The sequence below is a fragment of the Lepisma saccharinum genome, chromosome 19 (genome assembly GCF_977018435.1).
Source record: "Lepisma saccharinum chromosome 19, izLepSacc3.1, whole genome shotgun sequence".
Taxonomy (NCBI): domain Eukaryota; kingdom Metazoa; phylum Arthropoda; class Insecta; order Zygentoma; family Lepismatidae; genus Lepisma; species Lepisma saccharinum.
Window position 1 is genome coordinate 52,284,321 of NC_139247.1, and position 14,540 is coordinate 52,298,860.

General features: G+C 42.1%; 1 protein-coding gene across 1 annotated transcript; it reads left to right on the forward strand.

The window, feature by feature from the left end:
* The first annotated feature begins 8,507 nt into the window (after positions 1-8,507).
* LOC146003026 (uncharacterized) lies at positions 8,508-9,041 on the forward strand. Its single transcript, XM_083141188.1, has one exon. It carries the CDS (start codon positions 8,508-8,510, stop codon positions 9,039-9,041), a length of 534 nt encoding a protein of 177 aa, XP_082997314.1.
* The last annotated feature ends 5,499 nt before the right edge of the window (positions 9,042-14,540 follow it).

Below are 14,540 nucleotides of genomic sequence, written 5' to 3' on the forward strand. Positions count from 1 at the left end.
GTAAGCGATTCAAATTACGTCGATCTCTGTTTCAAATCCCGGCCTCATGATTTTTCTTTGCGAGTGTCCATCAATTTCACCATATCATGACTCATCTTCGCGATTAGCCAAAAGTGGCAGAAAGGCGAAGTAAAATAAATCTAATCAATCAATCGATTGAAATTACAACAAAGGCTTTAACATACCATGCATACTATACATGTAGACATTGCATAGTTTCATTGTTATACACAGTTTTAAGATTTTCACTCATACAGCCCTGTCTCAGTCGTAGATCGGAATTGGTGAACTTTAGTATTTGTCATACTACATTACATAGGAACAAAAACACCTATCTCGCCTATATCTATGTTCTATCATAATCACGATTGCAACAAGAACAAATTTAGCAAAGAAAAAAGATTCCGCCATTTTAGAACCAATATTTGTCATGTAGGGTCCCGGATTCGAATCCCGGCCTAAACATAGGTGTTCTCCTTGAATGCCCCTTCATATATTTCATCATACCACTCAAACTTAAGCGATTAGCCAAAAGTGTAAACGTAATCCTACCATTTCTTTCATGTAGAGATATAAGTGGTAGCTTCGTCGCCTTGAAATCAAGGGGTCCCGGGTTCGACTCCCGGTGGAGCACATTGTGGTTCGGATCCCACTTTAAACTATAGGTCCAGTCCCGATTAGCCTTACTGTGCATAAAGTGGACTTAAAACATCCACTCAATCAATCAATGAATGTAAAGAAATAAACTGTTATTTTCTTTAACACTGAGTAAAAACGACTTATCGCTTATTATTTTATTTAGAATTGTCAGTATTTCTAGAATTTGTAGGCTTTACAATCGCCCATTTTACTTAGTAGCGGATCCGAGCTCGACATAATCATTTTTTTGTATCAATTTCATGTAACTATGAAATGACCAACAGTCGCTATAATCTGTCATAATTTTTCATACGGAACCCCAAATCTTCAAAGAATAGACGAGAACTGCTTTTTGGGCAGAAAGGTATTTCGTGGAGAATCATATATTAAATATTTTGGATTAGTGACAGATGCAGATTGAAACATTATTAAAGCTATAACGGAGTCGATAGCGTATTTAGCAAGCTTGAAGTTATGAAAAGAAAACAATCTTTTTATGTAGCTCCAGTACTTCCTACCATATCAACATACGACGTGAACGCACACCTCATTTCAAATAAAATTGTATACTTTTTAACTCCTTTCTACTTCGAACTTGTCTACTTTAATCGCGACGACGAGAATGAATTGCGAAATAGTGGAATACGGGGCAAGAACATTCAAGGCTTGGACTGTAGGACCGCTGACTCCTCCGCCACGGAGGATGGAGCAATACAATTATACCACTTAATAATAATAATACTATAATAATATTATTAACAAGGGGATAAGACAAGATAGTGTAAAAGAGAAATATATATCAACGCACGTTAATTGTTAATTAAAAAGTATAAAAAACAGCAATTCTAGAAAGGAAAACTATATCAAGATTTAGAGAAAGCTCAAGGTTTCTAGGGTAACAAAAAAGATTGTTCGTTCCAACTGAAATTCACTCCAATCATATCCTTCAGCGCCTTCAGTAGTACAGCAGTAATAAATCACATGCTATACACAGAAGGCGACTCTTAACGCGATCGAGAATGTCAAACAGAACAGGGTGTACTTGAGCAGAGCTCGAGACATATCACCCACCAAATTGAACAGTCGAAAGAACAAAGGTAGTAAGATATCTTGGGGCTACATAAGAAATGAGAAAAAAAAACAGTGCCAGGAAAGAATGGCTAAAGGAGAAAATACACAAATGTTGCAAAAAGGGACTTCAAAAATTGATTGATTGATAATAAATTTATTTTACTTCGCTTTTCTGCCACTTTTGGCTAATCGCGAAGATGAGCATGAGTGATGATACGATAAAATTCATGGAAACTCACAAAAAACAATTATGCTCAGGCCGGGATTCGAACCAGGGAGGCGTCGTAGTACTTCACAGAGTAGACTCGGGACAACATCTTGGAAGATAACAAATGTGAAGAAAGCAAATGTAGAACATTTGGACAACCTTATGAAAGAATGTGGAGAATAGAAGACGACTAGAATAACATCTTGGAAGGCAACATCAAGAAAATTATGACAGAATGCAGACGAGGTGAACATGTTGGAAGGCGACATTGAGAAAGAAATGTTGAAGAGAGCAGACGCAACATAATATCTTTAGAAGCAACATTAAGAAAGTAACGGAAGAGTGGAAACGAACATCTTGAAAGGCTACCAGGACGTTAAAATTCACAGACTATTCTGTGATTCGAGTTGCTTGACTGAAACTCTTTGCAAATTCATGACCCAAGCTCATCTGCAGTGCTTTGTTTTTCACCCCGACACCGTCCACTTCTGCTTGAGACTGTACGGTCACTATGTCGTTCGCAGGAAAATAATTTTCTGTCATATTTTATTGTGAGCTTACATCATGTTCAATACCAAAAAGGCGACTCACTGACTCAAATATTGTTCCTTAAGTGTATAACCCAAAACTGAAATACAACTCAAGATCGCATACTATTGTTATCTTGATGGATATACACGGATGAAACTTATAGATGTTCCATTCGTACCTGTGCAGCTCTAGCAGAAGTCTGACTTCTACGTCCAAGGTAGGAAAAAGGAAGAAAAGCCCTGACACTGTCTCTTGAGAGGAAGATAAGCCTGAGTGCCCCTGTCAGGTGGAATTACAGGGCGTTCTCCCCAGGCGGGGGGGACTGGAGGTCAGCTGTCTTTTGTTTGAAGGTGACAAACGATTTCCAGCCAAGCTTCTGCGTAAGGAAACTTACTCCGAATATCTTCAGATATTTTCAGAGCTAGTGGAGAATTGTTTTAAATCGTTTAGTGATTTAACGTTAATATACGAGGGGTAGTCATAAAGTTTTAATTATCACCTCGAAAAAATCAAGCTGCGACCATGAAACTTGGTGATGGTGTTAGTCCTTCTCTACATATTCACCCTTCAATGCGACGCATTTTTCCCAATGATGGATGACTTGCCGGGGACCTTGGTTGTAGAAGTCTGCATTTTGGCTGTTCTGGAAACGTTCCACCTCGAAAATCACCTGGAAATGCCTGCCACGCAATGGTTTCTTCATCAGAGGAAAGAGGAAGAAGTCACTGGGTGCCATGTCAGGTGAATACGGGGGGTGAGGCAAAATTTGATAGCCCAAAGAAGCAGCATGTGTGACTGTGTCCTGTGCAGAATGAGCTGGGGCGTTGTCGTGGAGCAAAAATACCCCTTGGACAGCTTCCCGCGACGCTTCGTCTTGACAGCCTCACGTAACCTCGTCAGGAGTTGTCGGTAGTATGCTCCTGTGATAGTTTGTCCCTTACGAACATAATCTGTTAGCACCACAACATGGCAGTCCCAAAAAAACACTCAGCATCACCTTGCCCGATGATGGTTGGGTCTTCGCCTTTTTCGGCGGTGGTGAATCCACATGTTTCCATTGCTTGCTTTGCTCCTTTGTCTCGGGGTCATAGTGATACACCCAGCACTCGTCCATGGTGATTAGGCGGCTATAGAAGTCATCTGGATTGGCCTGACACAGCTGCAACATTTCTGCTGTTGCCTCGGTTTGGCGGGCTTTTTGAATGGGTGTAAGCAGTCGCGGGACCCATCGGGCGGCGACCTTTGTCATGTTCAAAATGTCGTGCAAGATGTTGAAAACTGATCCATGACTGATTTTCACTTTTTCCACTATCGCCTCGATTGTGATCCGCTGTTCTTCGAGCACCAGGGCCTCCACTTCTCTTGCGATTTCCGGTTCTTCACAGAGATATGGTCTGTCACTTCGTTCTTCGTCATTCAAACTTGTCTGACCACACTGGAAGCGTCTGTGCCATCTAACCACTGTGTGATATGATGGTGCATTGCAGCCGTACACTTCCACCAACTTAGCATGGGTTGTTGCAGCGTTGTTCCCCTTCAAATGCAGAAAACGAATTACTGCACGATACTTCACTTTATCAATGGGCTGCGCCATTTTGTTTTGGCTCCTCTAGCGGCGTGCTACGGTACTGTGGCTCGGAGATTTCAATGTGTACCAGGACTGCAGACATGTACCTGCAAACATTCAAAAAATTAATTACATAACTTTATTTTTTCGAGGTGATAATTAAAACTTTATGACTACCTGTCGTAGGGGAAAATTTTGGGCTAGTATTGTGATACGTAATCAGCCGGTATAGTGATCAAAAACCAGATCAGAATGTGGCGAGGAAAGGGAACGGCTTTGGAAATTGAGTTTGGGACGGATCTTTGTGTAATGGTACGGTACCCTCATGTTACAGCGCCTTGAATAACGTAGTGTGGAAAACGGCACTGTTCTGGTATCTCTGGCTGGTTCCACTCGAATATGATACCGCTAGAGGCGCTGGTGTCGGTACACCTGCATGGCATTCGTCTGCTTATAATGAAAGTAAATGGAGTTTTCGCTGCAACGTCTGATTCTTTTACATGAAGCATTTCTATGAATGTGATAATTGCTATGATATTTGGTACAGTGGTCGCGAAGATATTAAGGAACATTCTAGACAGTCGACCACGTCCTGTTATCGTCATACTTTCGTTAATAATACGGAAGGAAAAAATACGCGTTGAATGCTCTTGGCAACTAAATTTTTGTGTTTGAATTAGGTTCATTATTATTATCATCACCATCATTTGTTTTAAAGATATACCCACTGAAACATTTGTATTTTGGATATTTACTGTCTCTTTTCTTTTGCTATAAACTAAGAAAGGACCAATAAGCCAAAAAACGCCGAAAAAGGCAAAAAAGGACAAATAAAACCCACCTTTTTCTGGCCTACAATGACCCAAAATGAACATATATTATGTTGGGCCTCGTCTTCGGACACTAGGAAAAAAAGGATATTTCCTCAACTTCCGACCCCTAGTGATAACTTTTAGCAATTGTGTATCTCCTGTGGGTGTCAAAACATAATGTTCCAATTTTCAGTGCCCACTACCTTAGGAAATGGATGTTGAAAACTAGAGGAATTTTGGATCAATTTGGGTTTATCTCTGAAGAATCCACAAATGAGCCATATCTCCTTGCAACTGACCCCGTGTGCTCAGAAAGAAGAGGCTGTAGATAATTGCTGATGAGTTCCGCAATTAATAATGCCAGAAACGTTATTTTTTTTCTGAATCGAATCTATTTCCTCCGAGCGCTCGAAGTCGAACAGAAACGTTCGATTCTAGCGTCAGCGGAAGCGTTCCTCCATTGCCAGTGTGTCATTAGCAGCAATTTAGATCCTTCGTTAGAATTGGCAGAGGGACTCTGCTGAATCGGCGACGGAACTTCAATATCCAAGGACCGCTTTCAACGAATGCTCCATTTTGCTGCCCATCAAACCAATGCAGCCGAGAGAGTAAGACTTCTACGTGTTCATCACCCATCTCGAAATGCTTCAAGAACGCCTTAACGCTGAGTTTTACAAGTTCCCTCGAATTGGTTCAATTTCGTGATTGCTGATTAGGGAACCAGTGAGAGAACGAACACTTGGTATTTATTTTGGTCTAGGAATTAATTTGTGCGGTTGTTACGCACATATTGAAGCTGTAGTTCAAACACAAAATACATAAATACCTTAAGAAAATTATTGTCCATCGCGAGCCACCACTTTTGCCCATCTGTCAGACAAGTTACGGATTCCGTGGCGAAAGAAGTCCTCATCCTTTGAAGCGATCCAGTCAGAGACCCATTTTTCGATATCTTCTGAAGAAGTGAATCGCTGTCCAATCAAATCGTTATTCATGCAATCGAACAAGTAGTAGTCCGAAGGAGCAACGTCTGGTGAATACGGCGGGTGGGGTAAAACTTCCCATCCGACATTTTCTAAATAGGTTTTGACCGGTTTTGCGACATGTGGGCGAGCGTTATCATGTTGAAAAATAAGTTTATCATGTCTGTTCTCCCATTCTGGTCGTTTCCTGGCCAGAGCTTGCTTCAAACGCATTAATTGTCGTCGATAACGTTCTCCATTAATAGTTACACCCGGTTGCATCAGCACATAGTACACCACACCTTTCATATCCCACCATATGCACAGCATAACCTTTGCACAGTGAATATCTCGTTTCGGTTGTGATGGACCTGGTTCACCTGGCTTCACCCAGGCCTTTTTTCGTTTCGGGTTCTCGTAATGGATCCACTTCTCATCGCCAGTAACAATGCGATGCAAAAACCCCTTTCTTTTCTGTCTTTGAAGCAGCAATTCGCAAATGGTTTTTCGTCTTTCAACGTCTCTGTCTTTCAATTCATGTGGAACCCAATGTGACATCTTTTGAATCATTCCCTTGGCTTTGAGGCGTTTGGAAACTGTTGTTTGATCAACGCCTAATGCTTCTGCAAGTTCTTCCTGTGTTTGACACGAATCCTGATCGAGCAATGCTCTCAATTCTTCGTCTTGAATTTTTTTTTGGCTGTCCATGTCGGTCTTGGTCTTCCAGGCCGAAATCACCACTTCTAAACCGTGCAAACCACTTCTGGCACGTTCGCTCAGCTAGCGCATGGTCACCATACACTTCCACCAAAATACGATGACTTTCGGTAGCACTTTTCTGCATGTTAAAGTAATGAAGCAAAAACACTTTATCTGGCACGAACTGCGCCATGTTCAGTTGACTTCAAAATGCTGTTGACGCGTCAATCAACTGCACTATACTACGAACGATGCGCGCTGACAGGAGTTTTCAACGAATGTGTGGCTACACGGAACTGTGGGACGATACGCTCGTTACGCCATCTCTTGTCCAGGCGCACGAATTAATTCCTAGACCATATTTAAGGCTGTGAAAACAATACAGCAATGATACACAATGATAGAGTGCTGCATGGAATCCTTTTCGCTCGCTCGTACTCGCTCGAGTCTCACGCTCGAGCGTATACAATGGAATTGTCTAAAAGGTTTGGGCGAACCGACTGAGGACACCTTCGATGGACTGATACAGTGCCACGTCGTGAGTCAGCCGAGGAACATCTGAAGGAAACCAGGTACAGTGGTGACACTCTAGGTTTATCATTATCAGTGTTTAGATATCTTTCTGGCTCGTGCGTGATCCCCCCCTCTCTTGTGCGGATTCTATTAAATATTGGTAAAGGGCAATGAGCGTAATTTGGAAAGGTGTCAGAGAAGTCCTTGTTTATAGTTCGAAGTGCTTTGGTTGGCAGGACTGCTTAAGTCGTGCACACTGTTCACATTCTTTGCATTTCTTGTAGATGAAGGATTTCTGAGAAGGAAAACAATAACGGTCCTTCGCATAGGCATATGTTTTATAGTATCCAAAATGGTTGGGAACGTGTGGAGAAGAGTGCACTTGTTCAAACCATATATACAGCGTGTCCACAATGAGACTCCAACATTTTGAAAGTCTATAACTTTTTCATTTTAAATTGCACAGCTGTGATTCCGGAAGCAGCAGAAGCAGAAACTCAAAAAGTTTATGTGTTAACGTTTTAGTGCGCGCAATAGCCGTAGTGGCGCTGCAGCACTCGATTGTTTGAAAATGGAGATTCCAAACGAGCGTGCACAGGTTGTGTGGTGGTGTGCAGAAACGAAATCACTTATTCAAGTGCAACGAAACTTTCGTCGTGTGTAAAATAAGGATCCTCCCACATTCACGACTATAAGAAGTGGTGTGATCAGTTTTTGGTGACCGGCAATGTTTTGAAAGGACACTGTGGTGGTAAACCCAGAATCCAGGAACAGGTTGTAGAAAATGTGCGGAGGTCATTCGAAAGGAGTCCACAGACGTCAGTAAGACAAGCAGCGAGAGAACTTGGTATGAAACGGTCGACAGTTCACACAGTTCTTCACTGCTTGTCTTACTGACATCTGTGGAGTCCTTTCGAATGAACCTGTGCACGCTCGTTTAGAATCTCCATTTTCAAACAATCGAGTGCTGCAGCGCCACTACGGCTATTGCGCGCACTGAAACGTTACAACATAAACTTTTTGAGTTTCTGCTTCTGCTGCTTCCGGAATCACAGCTGTACAATTTAAAATGAAAAAGTTATAGACTTTCAAAATGTTGGAGTCTCATTGTGGACACGCTGTACCGTATATCTTGTAATGACTCAAGGATGCATGTGAGCAATCTTACCTGTTTGTCCAAAGTTCGTGTCCTTCTGTAAATAATATCATCTATGAGACGGAATTGCTGGCTGGTTCTATCATACAAGGGAGAATCAAATGAAAACCGCAAAAGTGCCATTAAAAATCTTATTTTCTTTCTAGGCGTTTGGAAATTTGCAGACGCAGTCCTTGACGTCTTTCCGAGTTGTTAGTACGAAGCAGTGCCGGTAGGTGGGGGTTGGATGTGAGTAACAGCTGATTCAAAATGGCGTCACCACTACGCAGTTGCACCAAGCAGGAACAGCGTAGATTTTTCGATTTTTATGGAGGGAAGGTATGAAACCGGTTGATACTCTCATCGGAGAATGCAGGCGAATTATAGGGACACCTGTCTGTCACAGCGGCAAGTCTACGATTGGTGCAAGAAATTCGCAGAAGGTATGACTTTATTGACTGATGCTCCCCGTCCGGGTCAGGCTCAGCGAGTTGTGACAGAGGAGTCCATAGCCGCAGCAGATCGGCTTATTCAGGAAAACCGGCGTGTCGCCCTGGCTGAAATGGCTTCCTTGCTGAATATGAGCTTCGGTTCAGTACAACACATAGTGCATGACGAACTCCGCTACAGAAAAGTGTCCGCCAGGTGGGTTCCTCGACAGCTGACGCAGGAACTGAAAGTCCATCGGGTTGACGCATGTCAAGAGCTGCTGAGGCTTTATGAAGAGGAGGGTGAGGATTTTCTAGCTCACATTGTCACCGAGGATGAAAGTTGGGTGCACCATTTTCAACCGGAGACGAAACATGCAAGCAAAGAATGGCGACATTCGTCTTCGCCGAAACCAAAGAACTTTCGCACCCAGCCGTCTGCATGGGAAAGTCATGTTGACTTTATTCTGGGATAAGAAAGGTCCTATTCTGGAACACTGCATGCTCCCACGTACGACAGTGACTAGTGCTACCTACACCGACCTTCTCAAGAACCATTTGAGGCCAGCGATACGCACAAAGCGAAGGGGATTGCTGAGTGCAGGTGTTTTGCTTCAACATGATAACGCCCGTCCTCATTCTGCTCATGCAACCATGAAAACCATCGATGACCTACGCTTCAAGTGCCTACCACATCCACCATACTCACCAGATTTGGCACCATCTGATTTCCACATCTTTGGTCCATTAAAGGGGCACCTTGGAGGGCAGAGGTTCAAGTCTGATGAAGACGTCCAATCGGTGGTGCACGAGTGGCTGCACAGTCAACTGAAAGAATTTTTCTCACGCGGTACCTATCCGATGGCGTAAGTCCATTGAACTGGGAGGGGACTATATAGAAAAATAATGTACAATCAAACATTATCCCTGCATTAAAATAGTGGAAAAAAATTAATTGCGGTTTTCATTTGATTCTCCCTCGTATTTAGGGTCGGCTTCTTGACTTCCAATTAAATATAGGTAAATATTTTTGAGAAAATGGTCTGTTTGCTGTTCCTTGGCAAAGGTCAAATTCACGTGTTCTCAAAACAGACACAATTTCATCTTCCAGGAGAGGAGAAAAGGTTTCATCTTGGATCCTCGTGTTACCGCTAAAGGCGTCCGAGGCACTGTTGTCGGTTCCATTTAGATGTTGAATAATGAAATCGTAGACGGACTGAAATTATGAGAAACGCCAAAGGCGGCCTTTTAGGATTGTTGATTGTCGTAAATTTTGAATTCATTTGGAATCTGTGTGTAATATAAATCTTTTGAAAAGGATGTAGTGTCCAAATGCTGTTAAAGCAAAAATTATGCAAGAGAATTCTAACATGTTTGTCTTGTTCCCTTTCCTTATCATTTAGTATCCTGCTTACATATGCAATCGGCTTGACATTTCCTTGGGGATCGTCGTGACCGATGACAGCCCCTAGAGCTATATTGCTACTGTCCGTGTATATATGAATAGGAAGGGAGGGATCGTATCTGGCTAATACTGGGCTCGTGATTAATGAATGCTTTAAAGTATGGAATGCCTCGTTTTGTGCTTCTGTCCATCAAAATTTTCTCTCCTTCTTCAGCAGTTGTGTAAGAACTGATCCGTGTTTGGAAAAATGTGGAGAATAACGACGGGAAAAACTTGCCAGGCCCAAAAATTGACATAGTCTTTTTGCTTGTAGGTGTCGGATACAACTTAACAGTTTCTAGCATCTTAGGTGAAATAGCGCATCCTTTTTCGGATAAATGATGTCCAAGATAGACAATATCATGGTACAGGAATTTTGCCTTTTTAGGAGCCAATTTTAATCCAGCGAGCTTAAGTCTTTCAAAAGTGTGACGCAATATCGTCAAGGAAGTGGGTACGTCGTCAGAGACTGCCAGGAGATCATCTGCATAGAAGAACACATGGCGGTTGTCAACGACGTTGAGGGCTAAATTCAGCGCTATCGCTAACGCTGTTCCCGACGTGCCAAATCCTTGTGGGGCATAATTAAAAGCGTAAGTCCCCATCTGCGGTACTTGAAAACTCACTTTTTCACGGCTACTTTGTGTGAGGCGTATGTGTTGGCAAGATAGACTAAACTGCATTTTAACATTTAGATTGAATTGAATTGAATTGACTTTATTGATGGGCGAGGTTCAGCTGTTACTGGTCTACCACTATGTTCACTTAAGTTTGAATTCCATATTTGAAGGCTCACTACCAGAGACAAATTACGGTGGGCTTCAAGCGTATACCGCTCTTTTTGCCTGTTCGAGCGTTATTCGCTAGAGCAAAGAAGCTATCGATTCCATACGCTAACTAGCGTCGTCCGTGCGAACTATTTGGCGCTATAACGAAATGCTCTTCCTGCAGCGCTTTATGAGACACATATATCCTGTTGTGTGTGTTGCCTAGCCCTACGGCGATGAGTGTAGTTCAGTAGCAAATCTTCAATGGTAATTTTTGATTCATTGAGTTGGAATTTTAAGTCCACTTTATGTACAGTAAGGCAAATCGGGACTGGACGTACAGTCGGATCCGATCCACTATGTGCCCCCACCGAGAATCTAACCCGGGACCCCTTGATTACAAGACGACGACGCTACCACTGCGCCATCGAGGAGGCACATCTTCAATGGTAAGTTCGGTCACATAATTCCATCCGGGGAAGTTAGTATCTCAGGAGAACCGTCTTGAGAAGTTATTGGTACAATAATAGAACTTCAGAAATAAACATTAGGGTACATAGATTGATAAGTTGAAAAAACGCTCACCAATACCAATCCTATGCGTACAACCGTAACACAAACCTCTTTTGACACATAAAAGACTAAACAAAATTTTCAAAAAATATATCTGTTCTACATACTTCCCACACAATACAATGATATCCCATCAACTGTTGACATAATTTCCTCATAATATGCCTTTTGGTATTCCATCATAACAAATTCTGCTAAATAAATAAAAATATATTTTGTTACTTTGTTATTTTCTCATCAGTCTAGAGGTTATTTAGCATAAGAGATTGCTCTCCGTAAATCTTACCCTTTATACACCAAGTACCTGCATCTCCACCATATTACGACTTCTCTAATAACCGCAGTATTATGATGATTTGAACGTTTCGCACGCCTTAGGAGCCACCGTGGTGGCAATCAAACTCAGTGGTCGACTCACAATCTCGCAATCGAAGTGTCTGATGTCTAGGTCGACGTTAGACATGGAAACGGACATTCCTTTGCAAAGATCGCTGCCTCAGTTTCATCTAATCATAGTTCATCGTCATCGTCGCGATGAACTGAAAGTTGCAGAGAATTTAGGTAAAAGAGAATACTTACAGGATACCAAACACATTGAAAGGGAATGCAAAGGGGATGAATACTACAAAAATAAGGTTTTCCAGAAAGCAGTTTGTTCTTTTCATCATTAATACAATTTCCCAGGAATGAAACCGATATTAGTGAATGAACAGACAAGCCAGGGCTTTGTCCTAGGCAAAGTCACAACACAGATAAACCTACAATACGTTTATCTGTGGTTATATTCTCCAAGTCCTGGAATTTTTCTGTCCACCAATCTCACTTATAGAAATAGGACTGAAACACTATTCGAAGCTGCTATTGATTCCTGGCACTTCTTCCAAGCCTTCACGTTAATTTATGCTTCCCTTGTGAAATTTTCAAACCTTCCCACACGAAACCAACATCTGTAATCTCTGATGTAATGAATGATGCAGTAACTATGAACTTTGTTGCGGTTACTTATACGTATATATACGCTATACGTATAAGTATATACCGGGTGGTCCAAAAGTCCCGGAACGGTCACATATCGTGAGAAATACACATCGAATCGGGAAACGAAAAAAATACGTGTTTAATAAGTGAAAGAAAGGTATTCAATATCACACTTGATTCCCCACCCCCGCCTCCTGGGGGTGGGGCGGGGGGCAACTGTGACATTTTAAGTGGAAACCACCATTTTGTATTATAGAATCGGAAAGAGGACTTCATTCCGAGTCCAACGAGCTATCAACCATCCTCCTAGCTCAATTAGGAACGGAGATATTGCGATTTAAAAAAATAATAATAATAAAAAAAAAAATGAAAATTTCATAAAACCCCAAAAAATTTCAAAGGGGCTCTCTGCCCCTAATTGAGCAGAATGAAAGCGATTGCAGATTCGGAATCTGCACGCCAAGAGTATATGGTAGACCTCCTTCCATATACTCTTTATATATAATATATATTTTCGCCATATCTCCGTTCCTAATTGAGCTAGGAGGATGGTTAATAGCTCGTTGGACTCGGAATGAAGTCCTCTTTCCGATTCTATAATACAAAATGGGGTTTTCATTTAAAATTTCACAGTTGCCCACCCGCCCCACCCCCAGGGGACGGGGGTGGGGAATCAAGTGTGATATTGAATAGCTTTCCTTCACTTATTAAACACGTATTTTTTTGTTTTCCGATTCGATGTGTATTTCTCACGATATGTGACCGTTCCGGGACTTTTGGTTTGAGATGGTGTTTTAAGTCCACTTTATGCACAGTAAGGCTAATCGGGACTGGACCTACAGTTTAAAGTGGGATCCGAACCACTTTCGCCTCCACCGGGTATCGAACCCGGGACCCCTTGATTACAAGGCAATGACGCTACCACTGCGCCATGGGGGAGTCCCGGAACTTTTGGACCACCCGGTATATTTACGCTATATTATACGTATATAGGGCTAGGTGGTTGATACCCCAATTTTATTATATTGTTTAATAATTTCTTTTTTATTAATCTGGATACATGTGAGCTACTCTGATGTTCAGAAAGTGCAACATATTTCTAACTATTTTGGAATGTATGTTAAATTAATGTCCAGCATCACAAATATAAAACACATTAAGTATGTAAGGGGTGACCTTTGCTGAAGGCACCCAAAAGTCAACCTCACATTCACGTAGTACACTCCGGTAAGCAATCTTGCAGGCCAACGAGGCCCTGGTGCGTGGATTTTATTTGATTTCTGTTATTTAAGGCCGATTTTCTGTCACTTTTGACTAAATCGCGAAGATAAGGATATGCGAGAGTGACAAAGAACACCCATGGCGAAGCCGGGATTCGAACCCGGAACCCCTGGCCTCGTAGTGCGCTATGATAACCACTCCGCCACGGAGGTAGGTTCCACATCTTTTCTAATTTTGACACTTGGTATCAGGAAGCATGATATCCGATATCCTGTAGGTAGTTAGCTACTAGTGCTTGCTTGCATGAATGGAGGTCTTTTCAAAGGGGCCACGTCCAGCGCTAAACCTGGATTTGACTCTCCGAGAAGGGCTAACCCCTGGCTGCAACCAAACCCGGCCTCTTTAATCAGCCTTAAGAGGCAAAGTTAAGATCCTAGGAGAGGTTAAAGCTGGAAAGGGGTAGTTACTGGTTGACTCAGAGGTCGGGCACCACTCATCCCCGCGAGCTCCTTTGGGGGCCTTTTTTCCCCTTTTTTTGTGCCCTATACATGTTTGTGATAGTCCCTTCAGCCATTTCATATTTTCACAGCATCGTCGCGATTAGACAAAATTGCAGAAATAAACGAAACCAATCAAACAGTAAGAGATATTTACATTATTTTACTAATAGTGCTGTGAATAATAATAATATACGTGCTCTCAAATAGTCCAAAATGTTCGAAGTGAGCAAGGAGTGCAACTTTTATGCAACCGTTTTGTCGTTGTTGGGAAATCTGATGAAGTGAGACATGTAGGAAGGTCAACACGAAGGTGGAAGGACGTGTTGATGTGGACCTAAAAAGAATTGTCTAACATGGTGAGGATTGGATTACATTCCTCAGCTTAGGGAGAGATGTATGACGTGTACTGTATTACTGCGGAAGTACCCATTCGATCTTTTTAAATTTGCACAAAATGGATAAAGTTAAAGAGCCATCCAATTGCTGAATGCG